Source organism: Parasteatoda tepidariorum, chromosome 3 (genome assembly GCF_982258835.1).
Source record: "Parasteatoda tepidariorum strain Cologne lab strain chromosome 3, Ptep-v5.0, whole genome shotgun sequence".
Taxonomy (NCBI): Eukaryota; Metazoa; Arthropoda; class Arachnida; order Araneae; family Theridiidae; genus Parasteatoda; species Parasteatoda tepidariorum.
In genome coordinates this window covers 8,366,931-8,386,648 of record NC_141757.1, presented here as the reverse complement: position 1 = coordinate 8,386,648, position 19,718 = coordinate 8,366,931, and the positions used below count along the sequence as shown (strand labels likewise).

General features: G+C 30.3%; 1 protein-coding gene across 9 annotated transcripts in view; it reads left to right on the top strand.

The window, feature by feature from the left end:
* LOC107436775 (cell adhesion molecule 2) overlaps positions 1–19,718 on the top strand; it is a 60,468-nt gene that overhangs the window by 29,352 nt on the left and 11,398 nt on the right. For 5 of the 9 annotated variants that reach the window (XM_043050601.3, XM_071182470.2, XM_043050600.3 and 2 more), the window contains 2 exons: positions 12,313–12,429; positions 15,571–15,785. In XM_043050601.3, the coding sequence (XP_042906535.2) occupies positions 12,351–12,429; positions 15,571–15,785 (294 nt within the window). In that variant the 5' untranslated portion in view covers positions 12,313–12,350. The remainder of the gene's footprint in view (positions 1–12,312; positions 12,430–15,570; positions 15,786–19,718) is intronic. The other 4 variants (XM_043050607.3, XM_043050606.3, XM_071182581.2 and 1 more) reach the window with 1 other exon arrangement.

The following is a 19,718-nucleotide window of genomic DNA, read 5'->3' as shown; positions in this document are numbered from 1 at the left end:
GATATTTAAGTCATTTTAAAGAGATGACAGAGCACTATTTAAATCATTTCAAGCATTGGCAATCACACCCCGAAATCTGAGTGCTTTTGTTTTTATCTTAGGCAAAGTAGCGTGGTATGGCTCGGCAAATTTTCCCTCTAGTTTATTAGGTTTCCGAGAAAAGGGGAAACATTAATAATTATAATGGGTCTATTAAATAGATCTAGGGAAATTTAGCTTTCTCACGCTTAGTTGCAGGGGAAAATGTCTGACTATTAATTAATGCGTACTTGAACTAAGAATAGATAAAAAGACAGGAAGTGAATTTTAAAGTATGAGAAAGAACGTTTAGATTTGAATAATAAATTAAGAAAAATATTTACAGAAAAAGAATAAACATAAAAAGATTAGCTGAAGCTTATTATGTTGCAATATATTAGTAGCGAAATTTGCGAACGAAAGATATTTAAAAAAATTTCAAAATAAAAAGTAATATTTTTAAAAACCACGTTTTAGTAGTAGAGAATAACAATTAAGAAAAAAATTGAAAATGAAAAACGTGGGGCGCATGAAATACATAACAGTAATGTTATATTAGTGTGTGTATGTGTGCTCTTGAGAATATGTGTATGTATATCAGTAATTGTAATTGTATCTGAATGTGGATGTGGAATATGCTTTTGTATATGCATATGCATGTGGATGTATATGTGGCTGTGCATGAGTATGAGTAAGAAAATGTGTATATGTACTGTTATGTATTTCATGCGCCCCACGTTTTTCGTTTTTCAATTCTTTTCTTAATTATTATTCTCCACTACTAAAACGTGGTTTTTAAAAATATTACTTTTTATTTTGAATTTTTTTATTTCGAATTTTTTTTATTTTAAACTATGATTTTTTTAATTTTTATTTTATATTTTTAAAACATTATTATTTTTTAATTATTATTCTTCCCTACAAAAAACGTGGTTTTTAAAAATATATATTTTTATTTAGATTATTTTTCTTAGTCAAGAGTAGTCAAGACTACTACAAGACCACTACTCAAGTAATAGAACTTTCATTTTAAATTAGGGATACAAAAATCTTTATAGAAAAACAATACCTTTACGACTTTCAATAATTTTATGCTGATGACAACCAAAACAATCTGGAAATGAATGAGGAAAAACTGGATCCTACCACGTGATTTTTCAGCCAATAAAAATACTCCGACAACAAAAATCTTTTCACCTGACACGTAATAATTTGAAATAATGGAATCGACAACAAAAGACAATCTCGAAAATATTTTTTTTTAAATTTTAATTTTATTTTACTTTGCATGTCTTTTTTCTCTTCATTTTCATGCATTGTCATCCAATTCTGAACTGTGTGCTAAATTTGAAGTTTGTAGCTAGTCGGGAAGTTAGTTTAAAATCGATTACAAAATTCCACCCGGACAGACATACACGAAGGCAAGTTTATATAAACGTGGTAAAATTATACATTATTTTAATTTTATTACAATGCTACTTAAAATGAGAACAAACCTTTATGCACTAAAGATCTGTTATCAAATAAACGAAAAAAAATTTTTTTTTTTGCTTTGGGCTCTCTACTCAGCTTTGTAAATTTAATTTGAAACAAATTTAGAGAATGAGAAGAAATTCTCATTCACATCTGGCAAGTCCTTGAAAACGGGCGTCTGTTTTTGAGCACATGAAATATGTCGACTGTTATTTCCAATTTGTATATTGTTGAAGCGAATGAAGTTTTTAATCAAGTGATATCTTACAGATTCAGTGTCTTGAGATCATTTATTTAAATTTAAAGATATTTTTTTTTAAAAAAAAGTTTCAGCAATTCTTTTATAACTTTTTAGAGAGAAAGAAAGTTTCCCAGAAAAATTTGCGGCCACATCATGAAAATTTGTTTGAAAAACAAAGGCCTCTTTCATTTTATGCTATTACTGCTGCTTTAATAATTAAAACACCTTTAAAGATTCCACCGGTTTATATAAATAATAATCAAGATTTTGAAGTTTTAAAACTGATTTTCCATCTAAATGATTAGATATTTTTGAAAATTGTGCTTTATTATGCTTGATGGAATCAATATTTATATTTACTTATTGAAAATTTAAAGACGTTTTAAAAACCAATTCTTACATAAATCACTTTGCAATTTTAAAGTCTTGCGGCATTCATTGCGATATTTGCGAATTTTTTGAACACAAGTCAAAATAATCCCGTAAAATCTCGTATTACATCCACTAGATTTCTCGTTTCTCAATATTGATTATAGATATCGCAATTGAGGAGTGAGAAATTATTTCGGGTTACGCTTCCAGCTCTCATGTATCTTTTAAGATAAGCTTATGTCAGAGAATGTGATATTGAACAATATGTCTTTGCTCCCCGGTTAAAGCTGCTTTCTATTTGATATTAACCTTGTGAACATTTATTTCCGATCTGCGTTAATGAAAAGGAGGATTCAGTAAAACATCAAATCAATAAAGAGAAACGGGTCTTTAAAATGTTGTTAGAATTTATTGTAATTTTTAAAATTTAAATTGAAAGCATTCTCTATACGATTATAATGGTGTAACAAGTGTATTTCTGAATATATTATAGATTAGTTTACTAGTATTATAGATTGTTTTGAATAGATTATAGATTTATATCTTTATTTTATGTTGTAACCGTCGTTGAAAAGCTGACCCAATTTTTGGGTTTACGACTACTAATGTTCAACTCCGTAGCCTTGTAACTTTGAACCCAATGAAGAAGACAAGGGAACTCCTGGATCAACTATTGAGAAAAATTTGCAATCGTGGAGGATTTTTTGATAGAACTGACCCGCATTTGCGTTAAATCGAGAGGACGATCACGAAAAACTCTCACTGTTAGCCTGATGGCGAGAGGACTATAACCCATGATCCGTCTATCACTGAGGATATTTCGCGTCAGCACTGTGGTCGGTGCAAGCTGGATGTGGAATTCGTATCGACCTACCATCGCTGGGATTCGAACCCGGTTCACCTCATTATAAGGCGACCGCTCTGTCCCCTGAGCCATCGCGGCTCAGATTTTTTTATATTTTACTGAAACATATAATGTTCAGTTTATGAGCCATTCCATGAAAAACGATGCTTTCGTGCAATTTATTTTCATCATCATCATGGTTGGATAGACAGCCCAATGTGAGCCAATGCCTTCCTTCTTTGAAGATTTCTCCATAACAAACTTCAGATTTATCTTTGATCTCTAATTATTTTCCTTAATTGCAAGAAATTCAGACTCCACCTAGTCAGCCAATCTTAACAGCGGCCTTCCCCGCTTTCTTGTTTCAGAGGGTCTAAAAAGCAATATCTTTTTTACTGTATTGTCATTAATCATTCGAATCACATGGGTCCAGCAGTGGACTGATCGTTAAGACACGGTTTCCAGTAGAACGCCGAAGTCAAGCATCGCTGGCTGCTGTCAGTGTGCTGGTGGGTGTGACCACTTGGATCAGTCTACGAAGGGGCCGAGAGTGTGCAGTATTGAGTGTGTAGTACTGTTCTACCATAGAGTACTCGACTTCGCGTAGCGGTTGTGCCATCTCTTCTGCAGAGAATCAAAATTGTGATGGCATGTCTTCGGATCATTCTCAAGGATGTTTCCAAACAGTCTCCAATAGCCCATTGTGCAGCTCTAGTGCGACGTAAATAAACTACAACGACGTTGAATCACGTGGGCCGTTCAATTCATTCTATTTATTATTTTCATTTTACGATTCTTGTCACGAAATCTTTTGAAGAAAAACCCCGAATGACTTCATTTTATTTATAATGAAATTAAACTGTTTTTATATAGTTCAGGTAAATAGTTTATGTAAACATGCTTGAAAATTGACTTTAACAGTTTTGTCGGTATATTTCAAATACTCAATATCTGGAAACAAATATTTCTATTAGTTTAAACTATTTTCTATTTTTATGTAGCTGAGATACTCTATCTTTAAAACTAAACATGGAAAATAATCTCTATGTTTAGTTTCAAACAACATGGAATTTAGTTCAGTCCAAACAACATGGAATTTAGTTCCACAACAACATGGAATTAATAATTTCCATGTTGATGTTTTGTTACAATTTATCTACCGCCGGCCAGGTGGCCGAGCGGTTAGCTCGCCTGAATGCGAAGCCAATGCCCGCGGGTTCGAATCCCGCTCTGGGCATGGATGTTTATCTCTCTTGTGTTGTCCTCTGTTGTGTGTGATGAATGAATGTGGCCCACCTTATGAACGGGTTTGTGGCAGTGTGGCGTGGGCAATGTTACTCGCCTCCGTGACTTTGGTTCACAGGTGCCACAGGCGAAATGAGTAACACCTCTGCCATCCTCTAAGTCGAAACGAATTAAGTTATCCACTCATTTTGGGAAATAAATAAAGGATTATTTTGCTATTTAAATATAGTCCAAATACTTAATTTGCAGAAACAAACATGAATATTAATTGTCGATCCTGATAAGCCTTATCACAATAAACAAAATGGCTGATAGTCCCTTTAACACTTTTTGTGTTGTTACTTCGAACTTTTTGTTCCTGTAATATTAAAATTTATAAGATTTCCCCATAATCACTATATTTAGGGTTTTTATTATGATAAATTTCTCTAGTTTTTTTTAAAAATAAAATAAAATCTGTAAAAAGGTTTTCACTAGAAGTGTGAGAATTTTTAGTGTATTGTCACGATCTGTACTGTGATCGTTTCTGTACTTTAAAAATACATAATGAAGAAATCTTCTTTTCATATGTATCAAATTAAAGACCTAAGTTGCCTACATTTAATAGACTGTACTGTACAAGTTGTTCATTTGACTATACACAAAAACAAACAATGTAAAGAAAATTTTAAGTCAATTTTAGTCATAAGATCGAAGGTCATAAAGTCAAATTTTATACATTTTATTTTAGTTACTTTTTATTAAATAATTACAAATTTTCTCCCATATAAAACTAAAATTAATGAATTAAATTTAATGAATGAATTAATGTTTGAAAAAACTGTATTAACATCAAGTGTCAACCACCAAATGTTTAAAAAAAATGTATTTGAACTTAATTGGAGGAATAAAAAGTATTTTATTAACGATCCAAAATTTGAACAAGATATATTAAAAAGTGTTAACTAATAGTTGGAATTGAGTAAATAAATCGTAAAAAGAAATATTTAACTGTATAATACTCAATAAAAATTTATTCTATAAAGCTTTAATTTAAACTATCACCTGATTCAAATTAGTAATCACCATTTTATTTTCTCTGGAAGAAGCTCTACCATTCTTCTGCAAATCAACATTACGTTAAACATCGCACCCAAATATCTTACGTAATTCCTCGGCAAATTACCTTTGCCGAACATATCATTTTACGATCGAGCAACGTACAACATTTACATCGTGAGAATCGAATGATTTTTCTTTATTTTATTGCCGTAAAAGTATATTTTGTAGCAGATTTATGGGATCGCAGATATATGTTACAGATGATTGTAACAAGATCAAATAAACAATGGAGCCTTCCTACTCTGATGACGTTGTTCTGAGTTAAGCAGCAGCTATTGGATGTAACGAGCCAAACATAATGGCAAAATGTGTTCTCGGGAACGTGCTAAGATTAGTTTATTTGCTCCTTTATCGTTATCAGTTCCTGACATAAATAGGATCAGCCATTGCTGGCATATCAAATTCATTGCAGAGAAAACTGTTAGGGATAAATTATCGTTTTCTCGAAAAATCGTTTTCTTCGTTTGTCTCCGAATTCAATTTTATCGAACGATGCTTCATAACTAGTTGCCGAAATTATTGGGACTTCTTCCGAGAGTGAAGAACTTCGATGTTTATTCCCGCTATAAAATAAAGAAAATATTGATTTTAAGATTAAAAGAAAGCAATTTTTATTTGACATGATGGACGAATTAGTCCGACTAGACACTCATCTACTCAATTTTGTGGAGAAAACATCAAAACTTGTTGCGTAAATTATTAAGTTTTTTTTTCTTCCAATAATAAAGAACCTAGCAACTTTCCTTAAAAAAATTTTGATAAAATATAAGTTCAATACTTAAAAACTTTTGCGATAAAATCTTTAGTAGAGCAAGTTTTTCCTTAAATAATAATGATCTCCATATTCTAAAATAATGATTTAAAAAAAGATATTAAGTTTTCCAAAATTTCAATTAAATAAATATAATTTAATTCTTTATATTACTTGCACAGAAAAGAATTCAATTTTTCTTCAAAATTAATAAAACAATATATCTTTTTTCTTTAAAAAATGTATATCTAGATAAAAACTCTATGTGAGTTTCCCTTCGCCGTTTAGTTGAATTCCGAAATTTGTTATCTAAAGATATTGTTTCTAAGTAAAAGCTATTTATCATTCTTCTTTCCTTTTCTCTATTTTTATTAAATTCCGAACAAAGAAAATATGCTATCGGTTAAAATGTTTATAGTTCCCATGCCATTAAACGGTGCACATAAAATGTATAATTATTAAAAACTAAAAAAGTAATGGAAAATTCTTAAAACAATCTTTACAAAAATGCCATTAAAATTATAATATCGCTTTTTAATGAGTTCAAAATAAACGATAAGCAGCCTTTGCGTCTTTCTGCTGAATGTAAAATAAAAAAATTTTAGATTTAAGATTATTTTGAGATTTAATTATTCATATTAATGATTATGTTGTAAAAATGGCAAATCTAATAAATCTAGTTTTTTATCACCTATTATAATTAATCGTTATTCTTTTTTAAAGAGATAAATGTTTTAAATTTTACACGGAAAAATACCTAATTTTGAATACATCGAGGAATTTATAAATTTTTAAGTAGATTTTTGTTTTTACAATATATTTAAGGTAGCTCATAGAACTTTTATTTTATTTTTATTCAAAATAAAATGTATACAATTTTTTGAAACTAATTCATATCGAATAATTGACACTTTGATAATGCAAAACACTGTAGCAAAAATAAAATTTATTTACTTAATGCACTCTTGAAATCTAAACAAATTCAATTTGTGCAATCTTTTTCATGGTGCGTAGCGTTTTTAAAAAGTGCTTGAAGGTGCTAATTTTCGATTTTTTTAAAGCCCTTAAGGGTGCTTTTTTTATTACGTGTTTTTAAAAAGTACTTTATTTTCCCTTTTCGAAAATGAAATTTTTTTCGTTACCATGTCAATTTTCGCCTCGTATTATGCAAAAGCGTGCTTTTCACAATTCATTCAACTACAATCCATTTCGGCCTACCGTTGGTCCATAGCGTATGAAAACGCCAATCATTTTACATGTTTGGTGAAATACTTCCGAGTCCGCATGTGCGTCTACGGAGCAGGATTCGGTGAGATTATTGCACTCTCATATGCAACTCTGTTGCATTTTGCCAGATATTCTCAATTTCTGGCTTCGTTATCCATCCTGTGATAAAGAACCAAAAAATCTCTTGATCATTTTATAATTGTTAATATAATCAAGAAAAAAAGTCCTTTGTCAGAAACTAGTTATTTTATCATGATCATGTAAAGTCTTTGAAAATTGTTTTGCATTTTGCTAATGTAGGTAGGGTAAGCTAACCAGTGAAGGAACACTTAAGCTTCGCTTGCCTTTTAAAAAATCATATTAATTTCAAAATTCATAATTTTAGTTAAATGACAGTGTCAACATATTTGTTACTAATTGCAAATTACGTAAAAAAATTGTAGTGAACTTACATAATATTGTTTTAAAGTTTTGGAGGTTCAAATAACAAGTAGTAAGGAGACCAAGTGAAGGAACAGCTCTTACCAGTGAATGAACACCCAGTAAAGGAATACTTAATTTTGGTTATTTTTTAATGCTCTTAACGAATTTATAAGCCATACAAATATTTAAAAACAATCCTAATCTTGAAATTATAACATATAAATACTTGGAAAATGTTAACTTTCTTTTGTTATCATGAATTGAAAATTAAAGTGTCAACATATTAACACATATTGTTCATTAATTGGGAAATCTATACCCAGTAAAGGAGCATGCCTGATCCCTCACTGGTTAGAAGTTGTTTTTTGTATTTTTAACGTACTTTTGATGCGGAACATCACTAAAGATACAAGAAAATTAAAGTTTATCTTTTATTTTCATTAACTTAGAAAAAAAACCAGTAAAGGAGCACTTGTTCTTTCACGGATTTTTCATCGTTTGGTGATCCAGTGAATAAACACCCCATTATCTCAGTACTTTATTATGCTATGATGCTTAAAAAAAATTACGTAACTTCAATAACTATATTTTGAATTCTCTTTTTCACAGTGAGAAAAATGAAATTATTACATGCAATTAATTCCACTTCAAACATATAAATACAAACCTTCACCTTTTAATTCTTTCAAAGAAACAAGGTGTTGCAGAAATAATAGCAAATTAAAAAATTTTTCCAGAGCAATCTATTTGACCAGGTAATCCAAAACATTGCTAGATGACTTCCTATTGTTTGGCAGTAAGCTATTGTTACCAATCAATCTAAAGAAAACTTTTAAATTCTTATTTTTAATCAATATATATGAAATGTTCCTTCACTGGGTATTGTTCCTTCACTGGTTGGTTCACCCTATATTGTCCTTAAAAATCACTTGAAAGGTGCTTATTTTTCGTTGAAAGATTTAGCTAAGTTAATTTATTTAGTTAATTTATTTTTTACACTCTTTAAATATCAAACGCATTAAGACTCAAATTCTTAGACTTTTAACCTCAGACGTTTTGTTACATTTATTTATTAATAGAAAAACCTGAATAAAAAGAATATTTAGATACATCCATGGCTAATAAAATATCAAGACTTTTAGTTTCACTTGTTGGTTTATCAAAAAGTTGAAATAAATTCTAACAAAAAACCTTAGTTTATCTCAACAACTAAATAAAAGTTAAAAAGTTTCATTTATTTGTTGAAGATGCGTCTCAATAAGTACTGGAGAAAATATTTATCTCAACTGTTGTTGAAGTTTTATTAATTTTATTTACAATTGTTTATCGAAACAGCTATATAACTTTTAAGAAAATATTTATTTATCTCCGTCACTTAGAAAATGTTAAAATATTTAGTTACACTTGACTGAATAAATTCTCGGAATAATCTTTGTTTATCTCAACACTTAAATAAATGTTAAATTATATAGTTTCATTTGTTTATTGAAGATGGGTCTAAATAAGTACTGGTTAAAATCTTTATCTATCTACACTGTTGTTAAAGTTTTATTAATTTCATTTACAATTGTTTATTTATCGAAAAGACTTATTAAGTTATAGGCACTAAGTGAGTAACAAAACGTTAAAACTTTTAATTACACTTGTTGATTGATCGAAAAGTTCTCAGAAAAATATTTAATTTTTTTAGTTTCATTTGCTTATGGAAGATGTATTTAAATAAATACGCGGAGAAAATGTTTTGTTAAAATTACCAAACATGGATGGTAAAAGAATTTCTAGTGAAAGAAACTAAAATATTAAAAATTAAACCAAAATATGCGGTATTTAAAACTATTCATATGGTAATTTTACCGTTCGCTGTTGTTACTATTTACCGGAAATTCTGCTTTCCAAAATTCTAGTTCTTATTACAATACATTTAGTAACAAATACGAATCTCAAAGGTTAGCGTAACCATATAAATGGTTTTTTTGTCATGATCTAAAGTATCGTGATAAAATTATTAAATTGATCTTCAGAACTATCAGCCCTTTTGCGATTCATTTTTAATACTTTTGATGCTTTTGCCTCTTACGAAAAAGAAGGGTAATAATCTGCTGTTTAAACTTTATTTAAAATAGCAGTTTATTTCAATGGTTGATAAGAGTTAGAGGACTACTGACTATTTCTTATTCTAATATTGTTGTTGTTGATGGTTTAAGTCGCATTAGAGCTGAATAATGGGCTATTAGTGACTAGTCTCAAAGCAATTCATTTTTATATCGAAAGGTAATTTCAGGTTAATTTCCTCATAAAATGTCTTTTTTTTTCTTTCAAAAAACAAAAAAAAGGTGAATGAGAAATTTTTATTGCAGTTTATAATACAATAACCAATATAGATAGGTAGATACTTTATTTACGTCGCACTAGAGCTGCACAATGAGCTATTGGCGACGGTCTGGGAAACATCCCTGAGAATGATCCTAAGACATGTCATCACGATTTTGATCCTCCGCAGAGAGGATGACTCCCCTGCTTTGGTAGCCCGACGACCTGTGCGCGAGGTGGGTGCTCTTCACGGTAGAGCAGTTAAACAAGGGCCGATACCGCACACCTTCGATCCCTTTGCAGACTGATCAAAGTGGTCACCCACCCGAACATTGACCGCTTTATTACAGCCGGTCAATAATGCTTGACTTCGGTGTTCTATCGAGGACCGTATCTTAATGATCAGTCCACTGCAGGACTCTTAGTTCTAATATAATTTCTCAATTATAGCATTGGTTAAAGAAACAATAATGCTTGTATAAATTATTTTAAAGATATTAAATGCAGATAGATTATATTATGAAGACTGTTTTATCAGCATTTTATGAGGGTTAGGAAGATATGTTTATTGAGAGAAGGTACGTTTTTGTGTCTGAGTTTGTAACTTAAAATATCATTTGCACTAATTGTTTGGCATAATTGTAGTTACCTTCTTAAACCATTAAGATTGAGTCCTAGAACGTGAAGCTCCGATCAGTAGATTAAAAGTTATTTACGGTGGTTAGTTTGCTCAGTAAACGTTGCCTTGCTATTGGTGGGGTATAATCACCGACTTTAACGATTCTATTTTATTACGATCACTTTTTTTCTTCAGAATTTTATAGTTTTTTTTTTTTTTTTTTTTTTTTTTAGAGGTCATTGCTAGTTATCAACTAGGAAATTCTTTTAGTGATTTATTAAGTGAAAAAAAAGATATATAAAAATATTTGAAATCAATAAAATCAATCCTTATAATCAACTCTACATTTTTCATTTGATTTTGTATTATGTTAAACTCGGAGACATCCTTATAAATTTCGCTTGTTTTTAGAATTCTTTTTCTGCGAAACTTTGCCTTTCTTTATCTTCACATGAAAAATAGTTTGATTTTTTTTTTAACAGTAGTTTTGAGTTTCAGTGTTGAACTAGTATTACGTTGAATATTGTTAATCAGATCCTTTAGGCATAATTTTTTCCTGCTTGAAAAGTTACTCAAATACTGCATTGTCTGGACCTACAACAATGGAGAATTAATGATTGATTACAATACAATTCAAAATTCTCGTAGACAGCTTAAAAGAATTGAATTTTTTTATATTTAAGCAATTTGCCCGTTCTAAATCTATGATAATTCCTTATGGTATAGTATAGTTCGTTCACCAGCAGTTAGCACTTGGCTCCGCCTTCATCACATGGTATCTGGCAATACTATTTCGCTATTTTGGGTAAAGAATGTGACAATCGTGAACCATGGTTGCTCTTTGGCGATCGTACGACAAAGATATTTATTTCGAATCTTTATGTGCATTTTTTTAACAAGTGCATTTTATTTCCTAAATTTGATGATATTTCTCTCTTTTGAGTGAATTGTTTGTCCTTCTTGAGAAGAACAAACTTGAGAAACTTTGCTGCAATATATTTAATTGGTTAGAGTAACGAAAGGTATAATAGCAGATGATAAAGCGAAGTAAGAGCCGGAAAAAGAAATCACTGTTTGCGTTTGGAACACATTAAGGACTGTCTCAATTTCAAGCTCGGAGACGTTTCTCCTCCCACTCCCGCACTGAAATGAACTCTTCGTCCGAGGAGGTGGAGCCAAGTGCCAACGAACCAAGTGAACGAACTATATATATAGTTTCATTTATAGTTTTTATTTAACTTTAATGGAGCTGGGGTAATCTGATCTAGAGTTTGAATACCGACGGCCGAAGACTCCTCGGGTAGTAAATGGGGACTGGTGCAAGCTGAATCTATAGGGTCACAAAGTCCTCCATGTTCCCATAACAAATTATACCTCTTAGGGTACTGGATAGGAGATTGATCGTTCTCCGTTTCAGGTTAAAATTACGATCTGTGGATATATGAATGGATCTGCTCTATAAACGGATGTGGAAGAAGTCGAATTCTTGGCTACAGATGGCGCCACTGGAAAATAAGAACAGTCGCATCCCCTGTACCTTAATGGCCAACGACCACAACAATAATTAACTTTAATGCACTTAAATCGAAAGCACTTTGAAAAAGACCCTTAAAAATTAATTGTCAATTTACTAAAATGTAGCCAATTGCATTATGTATCTAATGAATTCTATTTATTTTTTTTTTAAGATCAGAAGTGAAGAGACAAATCGTCTGTTGGATGAGAAATGCTCAAAGACCCAACATTTAAGGCATACATTTTTGAAAATCTTCTTCTTATTCTTGCAACATTTTTACCTGTCTCTTGTGAGTACACTTCTTCATATTTTAAGAAACTTTATAATAGGATATTCTACTTTAAATTACTTTTTTAAGAAGGTTCACTAAATTAATCATTTTGAAAGAACTATAATACAGTATATTCTCGATGTCTCAAAACTGAAGGGATGCTAAAAAATTTCGAGATTGCGAGTTTTCGAAAAAGCAAGTTCAAAGTTATATATGTTCTAATAAATAGAATAATATATTCTAAAATATTACTCTAAAAAGTAGAATCATGAAACACAAGAGTAACTATTAATAATTATGTATGTAATGATTGTTGATGGTAAGTTTAAGTTCAGCAATAATAATTTTATTTTTAAAAATAAGACAAAAATAATTATGTGATAAATAGAATAGAATTGATTTACAATAAACTTACTTGGTAATTTTTTCGAAAAAATTCTTCAGCAAGGTTTTGAGGAGAAACTCTTCGACATAGGAATTCAAATTAATATTAGGTGGATATGTAATGTTAAAGACAAAAATATTTTTTGACATAACAAGGTTTTCGAGATATGGAAGTTTGTTATGTCGAGACTAAAGTTTGTCGGTAAGAACTCCCCCCAATGTCTGAGGCCGTCTGCTGCCATGGAAACAAGAATAGCGCGTTTCAGGAACGGTAGCTTCTCTTCTCGCTAGATTCTAACACGATAGACCGAAGAAAAATATTTTCTTTTTTTCGCCGACCCCACACCCCTACTTGAAATAACTATCCCTCGTTACGGCCCCGAGTTCAGATGAATGGCTAGGGGAGTTCTTACGTTAAACAAACTACATATTGTATTGTATTGATAAAAAAATTCAATTATAATAATTTATTATAATAGAAGTAGCTTCGAAATTTATTTTTAATGCACACACAAATTTAATTTGATAGAATTCATAATGACATTCCATTATAATTAATATATTATAAACCTGAAAAATTATTAGACACACTATAAGATTTTAAGTAAAATCTTAATTATCAATTGATACTATACAGCTTTATTGTTTTCAAGCGACTGAAATTGGTTTGCACTTGTTTACGTTCGTGTATCAATTGGCTAACATTGTTATGCAATACGTTAAAAATAAATACAAATGCAAAATAAATGTGTAAAACATGCAATTATCAAAACACTACAGTGCGTCTAATAATTTGGTCTAATTATTATAATATACTTATATAATACCTTATATAATAAATATTCCATATTTGTATAATAATATGTAGTCTAATTTACCCAATCGTCGAATTTATATTATATATCGTCTACTTTAAGGTATCCGACTACCTTAAAAACGAGGATTTTCACAAAAAATCACTTTTTTATTTTATTGCTTTATAATAATGCCCAATTTTTCTAGTTTTCAAAACTGTTTTGTTTTTGAATGCACGTCAAGCAGAACTTTAGTTATAGCTATTTTAGTAACAGATGACAGCAGTCTAACTTACCGGAAATTACAAAAATGAAACTGGTAGTAGGTAATAGTTTCTGTTCCATTTCTATTTGTGTGTTTATTTTTCTTTGATATTTAATTTTTAAAAGCTCTTAAACTCTCGGCTAATAATCTGAATTATATTTTAATTAGATTTTACGTTTCGTGGTTACTGTTTGTGGGTAACATGAAAAGTTAGCATATTTTCTGATAGTTTGTTTACATTTGAAGCGTACTTTCTATATCTTGACTTTGATTTGTTTTGAAGAAATTTATTGATTTCTTTCAAAAAAATTTGTTATTTACTTTGATAAATTTATTGAGATGGGTAAAGGACGTACTTCTCGATCTAAGAAACGTAAATATTACGGTAATCAACATGCCAACAAAAGCGATGATTTGAGTAAAGTTGATTATACCATTTCTTCAAAATTGTGTAAAGCAGATGAATCTATTACTTCAAGCTCTTCAAAATTATTGATTTCTACGGATGTCAATAAAGAACTGATCCTTTTGGATAAAAACAATCCGTGTGGCAATCGAATAATTGATATTGAAATCCTGATGATGATATTAGCTTCATTATGTTGTCCGGTTTGCTATGATAACAAATTGCATTTAGAAGAAAATTCTAGATTTGGGCTATAATAAATATTAAAAAAAATATTTTTTTACTTCTAATTATTAATAAAACCTATATTTAGACATATATATTAGAGTGTGAAGATACAGTAAGATGGTTGTTTAATAAAAAATTGTTCCTGTGTTAAATGCTTTATAAGTAGTAGACTTTTGATGTTATTCACTAAATACTTTAAAATATCGCTAAATAATGCGTTAAAATATCGCTACGTTAAATAAAACTAAGAAAATGTGTGAAGGAATGTGCCCCCTATAAAATATAATAACTTCCTACTGACAAACATTCATAGTTTTTAGAAAAAATGTAAATATAAACTTTAATTGTGTTTTTCTCAAAATGAAAATTTTGCTGTTTTTTGTCTACGGAAAACAAGATAACTCAACTAATTATTATAAATTTGTCTTCAAACTTTCAGAGATTGTTTCTTGTATTGGTGGTTATATAACAGACCTCCAGAATTCAGATAACTGTATTATTTTTTGTTTCATGAGATATTTTGCAGTAGATAATGTGAAGAAAATGTGAAAAAAAAATGGAAAAATAGGTTTAACACTCCATAAATTTTTTTAATTTCATGATATCATTTAAGTTGAGGTTCATAACACTTCAGAGGGTTATACGAAACGGCTCAAAAAATTTGATAGCTGTATGTACAATAGTTTTTTGTGTAGAGTGTTTCCCGTTAATGAGTTATTTTCATTAAAATTATCTGAAAAATACTCTTTAAACAAAAAATTTCCTGTATATTTAAATTTTCTCTATTAAATATGTTTATTTAAATTAATATACAATATAAATTGCAATAATGTTGTGGAAAATATTTATTTTTCAAAAATTTTGTCCCGAAGGTAGTCGGATACCTTAACCAATTGATACACTAACGTAAACAAGTGCAAACCAATTTCAGTCTCGTAAAAACAATAAAGCTGTATAGTATCAACTGATGATTAAGATTTCACATAGAATCTTATAATGCGTCTTAATAAGGTTAAAGCAAATTTGTTTGTTACTATGGTTTCCTGTACCGATGTTATAGTTCATAATGATTTTTTGTGCAGGTACACGCTTTAGTTTGCCTTTGAGAATAAGCATGCTGCATATACCCACCCCCGTAGTGACGGGCGAGGATGTCCGACTACACTGTTCATATGAGCTTGGAAATGAGACCTTGTACGCAGTCAAATGGTACAAGAATCTCGGGGAGTTCTTCAGATATGTCCCTGCATCAGATCCACCCCTAAAGACCATCCCTCAACTTGGAATCGATGTTGACGTGAGTGCTTCTTTTTTTCATCTTTCAATTTGTGTTTCGTCCCTCACTTATCCTAAAGACATGATTTCCAGTAGAACACCAAAGTGAAGCTTCACTGGCTGCGTGATCACCCAGGGGATCCATCCCCTCTGCAGAGGATCCCTTAGCATATTTGTTATAATTGGAGTATTAATACCCTTAGACCATTAAGATTGACACTTCGTACGTGAAAATTGGATCGTTAGAACGAAAGTTAATCAAGGTGAATTTTTTTTTTTTTTTTTTTTTTTTTTTTGCGCACTGCGCGATGATTTTGGACCGCTCCTTGATCAAACTATGGTGACCATATTTCCCAGATTGCGGCAACCCCCTATATTTCGGAAATCAGATCTTCAAATCCATCCAAAAAAAAATTACATTTATTTAGAGAGAGTACGTTTTTGTGTCTGATTTACTAACTTAAAATATCGTTTATACTGACTAATTAGAATATTTATAGTCACCTCCTCAAATCATTATGATTAAGTCATGAAACGTCAGAATTAGATCATTAGATCAGAAGTTAGTCAGAGTGGTCTGTTTTTATTTCTTGCACTGTACAAATTTTACACTCAATGCAAACTCTTTTAAATGAAGCTAGAAAAAAAAACTCAGTATTATAAACCCTTCATGCACGTTTTTAAACATCACATATGGTAAATAATATGTTGCTGTTGTTAACTTTCACCCTTGAATGTTGTCAATCACATAGTCTTTTTGGTGAATGTCCGAAGTATATGCTAGGTCTAGTTAAATGTAACTGCCCCGGTATACATCTGCCCCGTAAGAACTGCATCAATGTTTTTTTAAGGTTCAGTGCCACTTCCTGGTACACATTTGCCCGGTATGCGTTACATCGATGTTTTTTAAGGTTCAGTGCCACTGCCTGGTATACATTTCGCTCGGTATGCTCTATAACCATTTTTTAAGGTCAAGTGCCAATGACCAGTATGCTTTTAACCGGTACTCCGAACAATTATGTTTCTCCTAATCTATCCTCAGCAGATATTAAAATATCGAATAAATATAATAATATCAACGAATAAATTAATATCAAATCGGATATAACAAATATTACAGATATTCACCGAAGCGACTATGTGATTGTTAACATTCACGGGTTAAAAACGACATTCAGTAAGATTATTTAAGTTATTCACGGTAACATATATTCTTGTATTTTGCTTTATGTAATATATTTTCGGTATATAAATAATAAATTCAAAAAAAATAATAAAATGTAATAATGCATTTTAAATCATCATAAACAAATAACTCTGTATAAAGTAACCTATTCCAGATAAAACTATTCTCTCAAAATAAAAGTCCTTTTTTATCATATATATATATATATATATATATATATTGAAGGAGAAAAAAGAACTAAAACTCGACCAGTTTTATTCTCTAACATTCTTTCATTCTTAGGAGGAAAACCATAAAAACTTCAACTCTATTTTATAGTAACAAATGAAATTTTGATACAGGCTATATATATATAGCTGGATATTAAAAAGAAAGTGAAAATTCGTTTTTATGGAAATGTTATTGAATTCTTTGCCAATTGCAGTGCCAGACTAGTTAGGCTCAACGTTAAAGCCAGATAGTTTTATTCCATTTCTTTGAAGTTTTGAAGAGAAAAAAAAAATTATTCTTTATAAGTTTTTGGTGTGTTTTGTCATTGAATGCTGGGATGTAATTTTCCTCCCTCAGTTTTATCTTAGGTTAAATGAAATGGATAAGAAATAATAGTTTAGTTTTTTGTTAAAAAAAGGCTTATTTCTAGTCTTTGGTAAAAAAAAATTTAAAGAAATGACATTTACAAGAGGTGTCAAAAAATACAATTTAAGCGAAAATTATTTAATTTTTAACTTTTGATCATTTTAAATATCTATTATGTTATTTGGCAAATCTATGCACACTTTATATAAACCAAATATATATATATATAAAATTGTAGCGTATCTACCACTACAAAAATACAATTCCAATTCACCAGTATATAAGACATATTAACTCGATTCTATGATGGGATACCTTTTCATAGACGAAGGTTGACATGGTCGATATCAATCCCCAAATAATTAAGGGCGGTGAAGGATATACTTGTTTCCTTGCGACGTTGGCAGCAAAGAATTGAAATATCATGCACAAGAGCTGTCATACGCCTAAAAGCGTAAACGTACATTTTTACAAATTTCTAAATGAAAAATATCTCAAAGATTTGAATTCGTATCGAAAGATTGAAATTCGTATCGACCAGCCGTCGCTGGGATTCAAACCCGGTTTACCGCATTAGAAGGTGAACGCTCTATCCCCTGAGCCACCACGTCTCTTATTCTACTCATTGTAAAATTTAACAACTGCAGGGACATTTTCTATTTAATCTGACCATTTGTGCTACGTCAGGTGGTTAGAAAAATTCATTTACTTTTATGTAGCACTATATATTGTGAAAAATTCATTGTTGTTAAAATAATAAATTAAAAAACAATTAATTGAAAAATAATTAAAAATGAATTAATTAAGAAATAATTAAAAAAATAATTAATTAAAAATGAATTAAATAAATATTAATTTAAAATTAATTAATAGAAAATTAATTGTTCATAAAATAATTAATTAAATAATAATGAACTAAATTTGTTTATTAATGACTACTGTACAATAAATGTCTTAGAAATGCTTGTGTACCCTGAGAGGGGAGCACGAGATTTGTCCCTTTAATTCGCTGCAAACTATTCTAATTTATCTAAGTAATTTCTGTTTAATATCCACGAGTTGTTCATTAAATTCTATTTAGAATAAACACCTGAAGGCGAAACTGGAATGGTGTTGATTTGGATAATCTCATTTCGGAGGACAACCAACAGAACACTAATGAGCTTTAAACTACTGCAAAGATGCTGCTGCGTCTCTCAATTCCATTTTAAAACTAGTCTTTAAACTTTAAATGCCAATCTTCTCATTGCTACTCGTTCTTCCAAAGCCTCTACATTGACATTTTATGAAATAAGGCTTTTTAGTAAATAATTGTTCTGATTATGTAGCAATTACTCATGAATGTTAAGTTTTTTTTTTCGTCTTTATTTGCTTGCTTTCTCTTTATGTTATTACATGGTGCTTAGCGTTTTTAAAAAGTGCTTAATTTTCTCATTTCTAACAGGAGGTATTTTTTCTTCACCGTGCCAATGTTCGCCACGACTTATATAGAAGTGTGCTCTTCACATTATTCTATTCAACCTTTTCACAATTCATTCAACCACAATCGATTTCGGCTTTCTGTCGGTCCAGAACTTATGAAAGCGTCAATCATTTTACATGTTTCATGAAATACTTGCGAGTCCGCATGTGCTTCCACTGAGCTGGATTCGGTGAAATTCTTGGACTCTCATGTGCAACTCTGCTGCATTTTGCAAGATATTCTCAATTTCAGGCTTCATTTTCCACCCTCTGATATCGAACCGAAAATCCTCTTCATCTTTTTGTAATAGCTAATATAATCAAGAAAAAGAGTTATTTTTTTTTTCGTTTGTATGAAACTGGTTATTTTATCATGATCATGTGATGCCTTTGAAAATTACATCGCATTTTGTTAATGTATATAGTGCTTAAAAATATTTTTGAGTGCTTAAAAATACTTCAAGGGTGCTTATTTTTTGTTGGAAGATTTGGCTACGCACCCTGTAAATAATTGTTCTAATTTTATAGCAATTACTCACGACTGTTAAGAATTTTTCTGTCTTCATTGGCTTGCTTTCTTTTTATGTTATTTGTAAAAATGGCGCAGAATGTCTGTGTAACAAACTCCGCAATTTTGTAAAAATTATTTCCATATGAAATTCTTATTTTTGAAAAATGACTTCAGCTCTGGGTTGTTGGAACTCATAAAACATGCAAATATTGAGCTTTCAC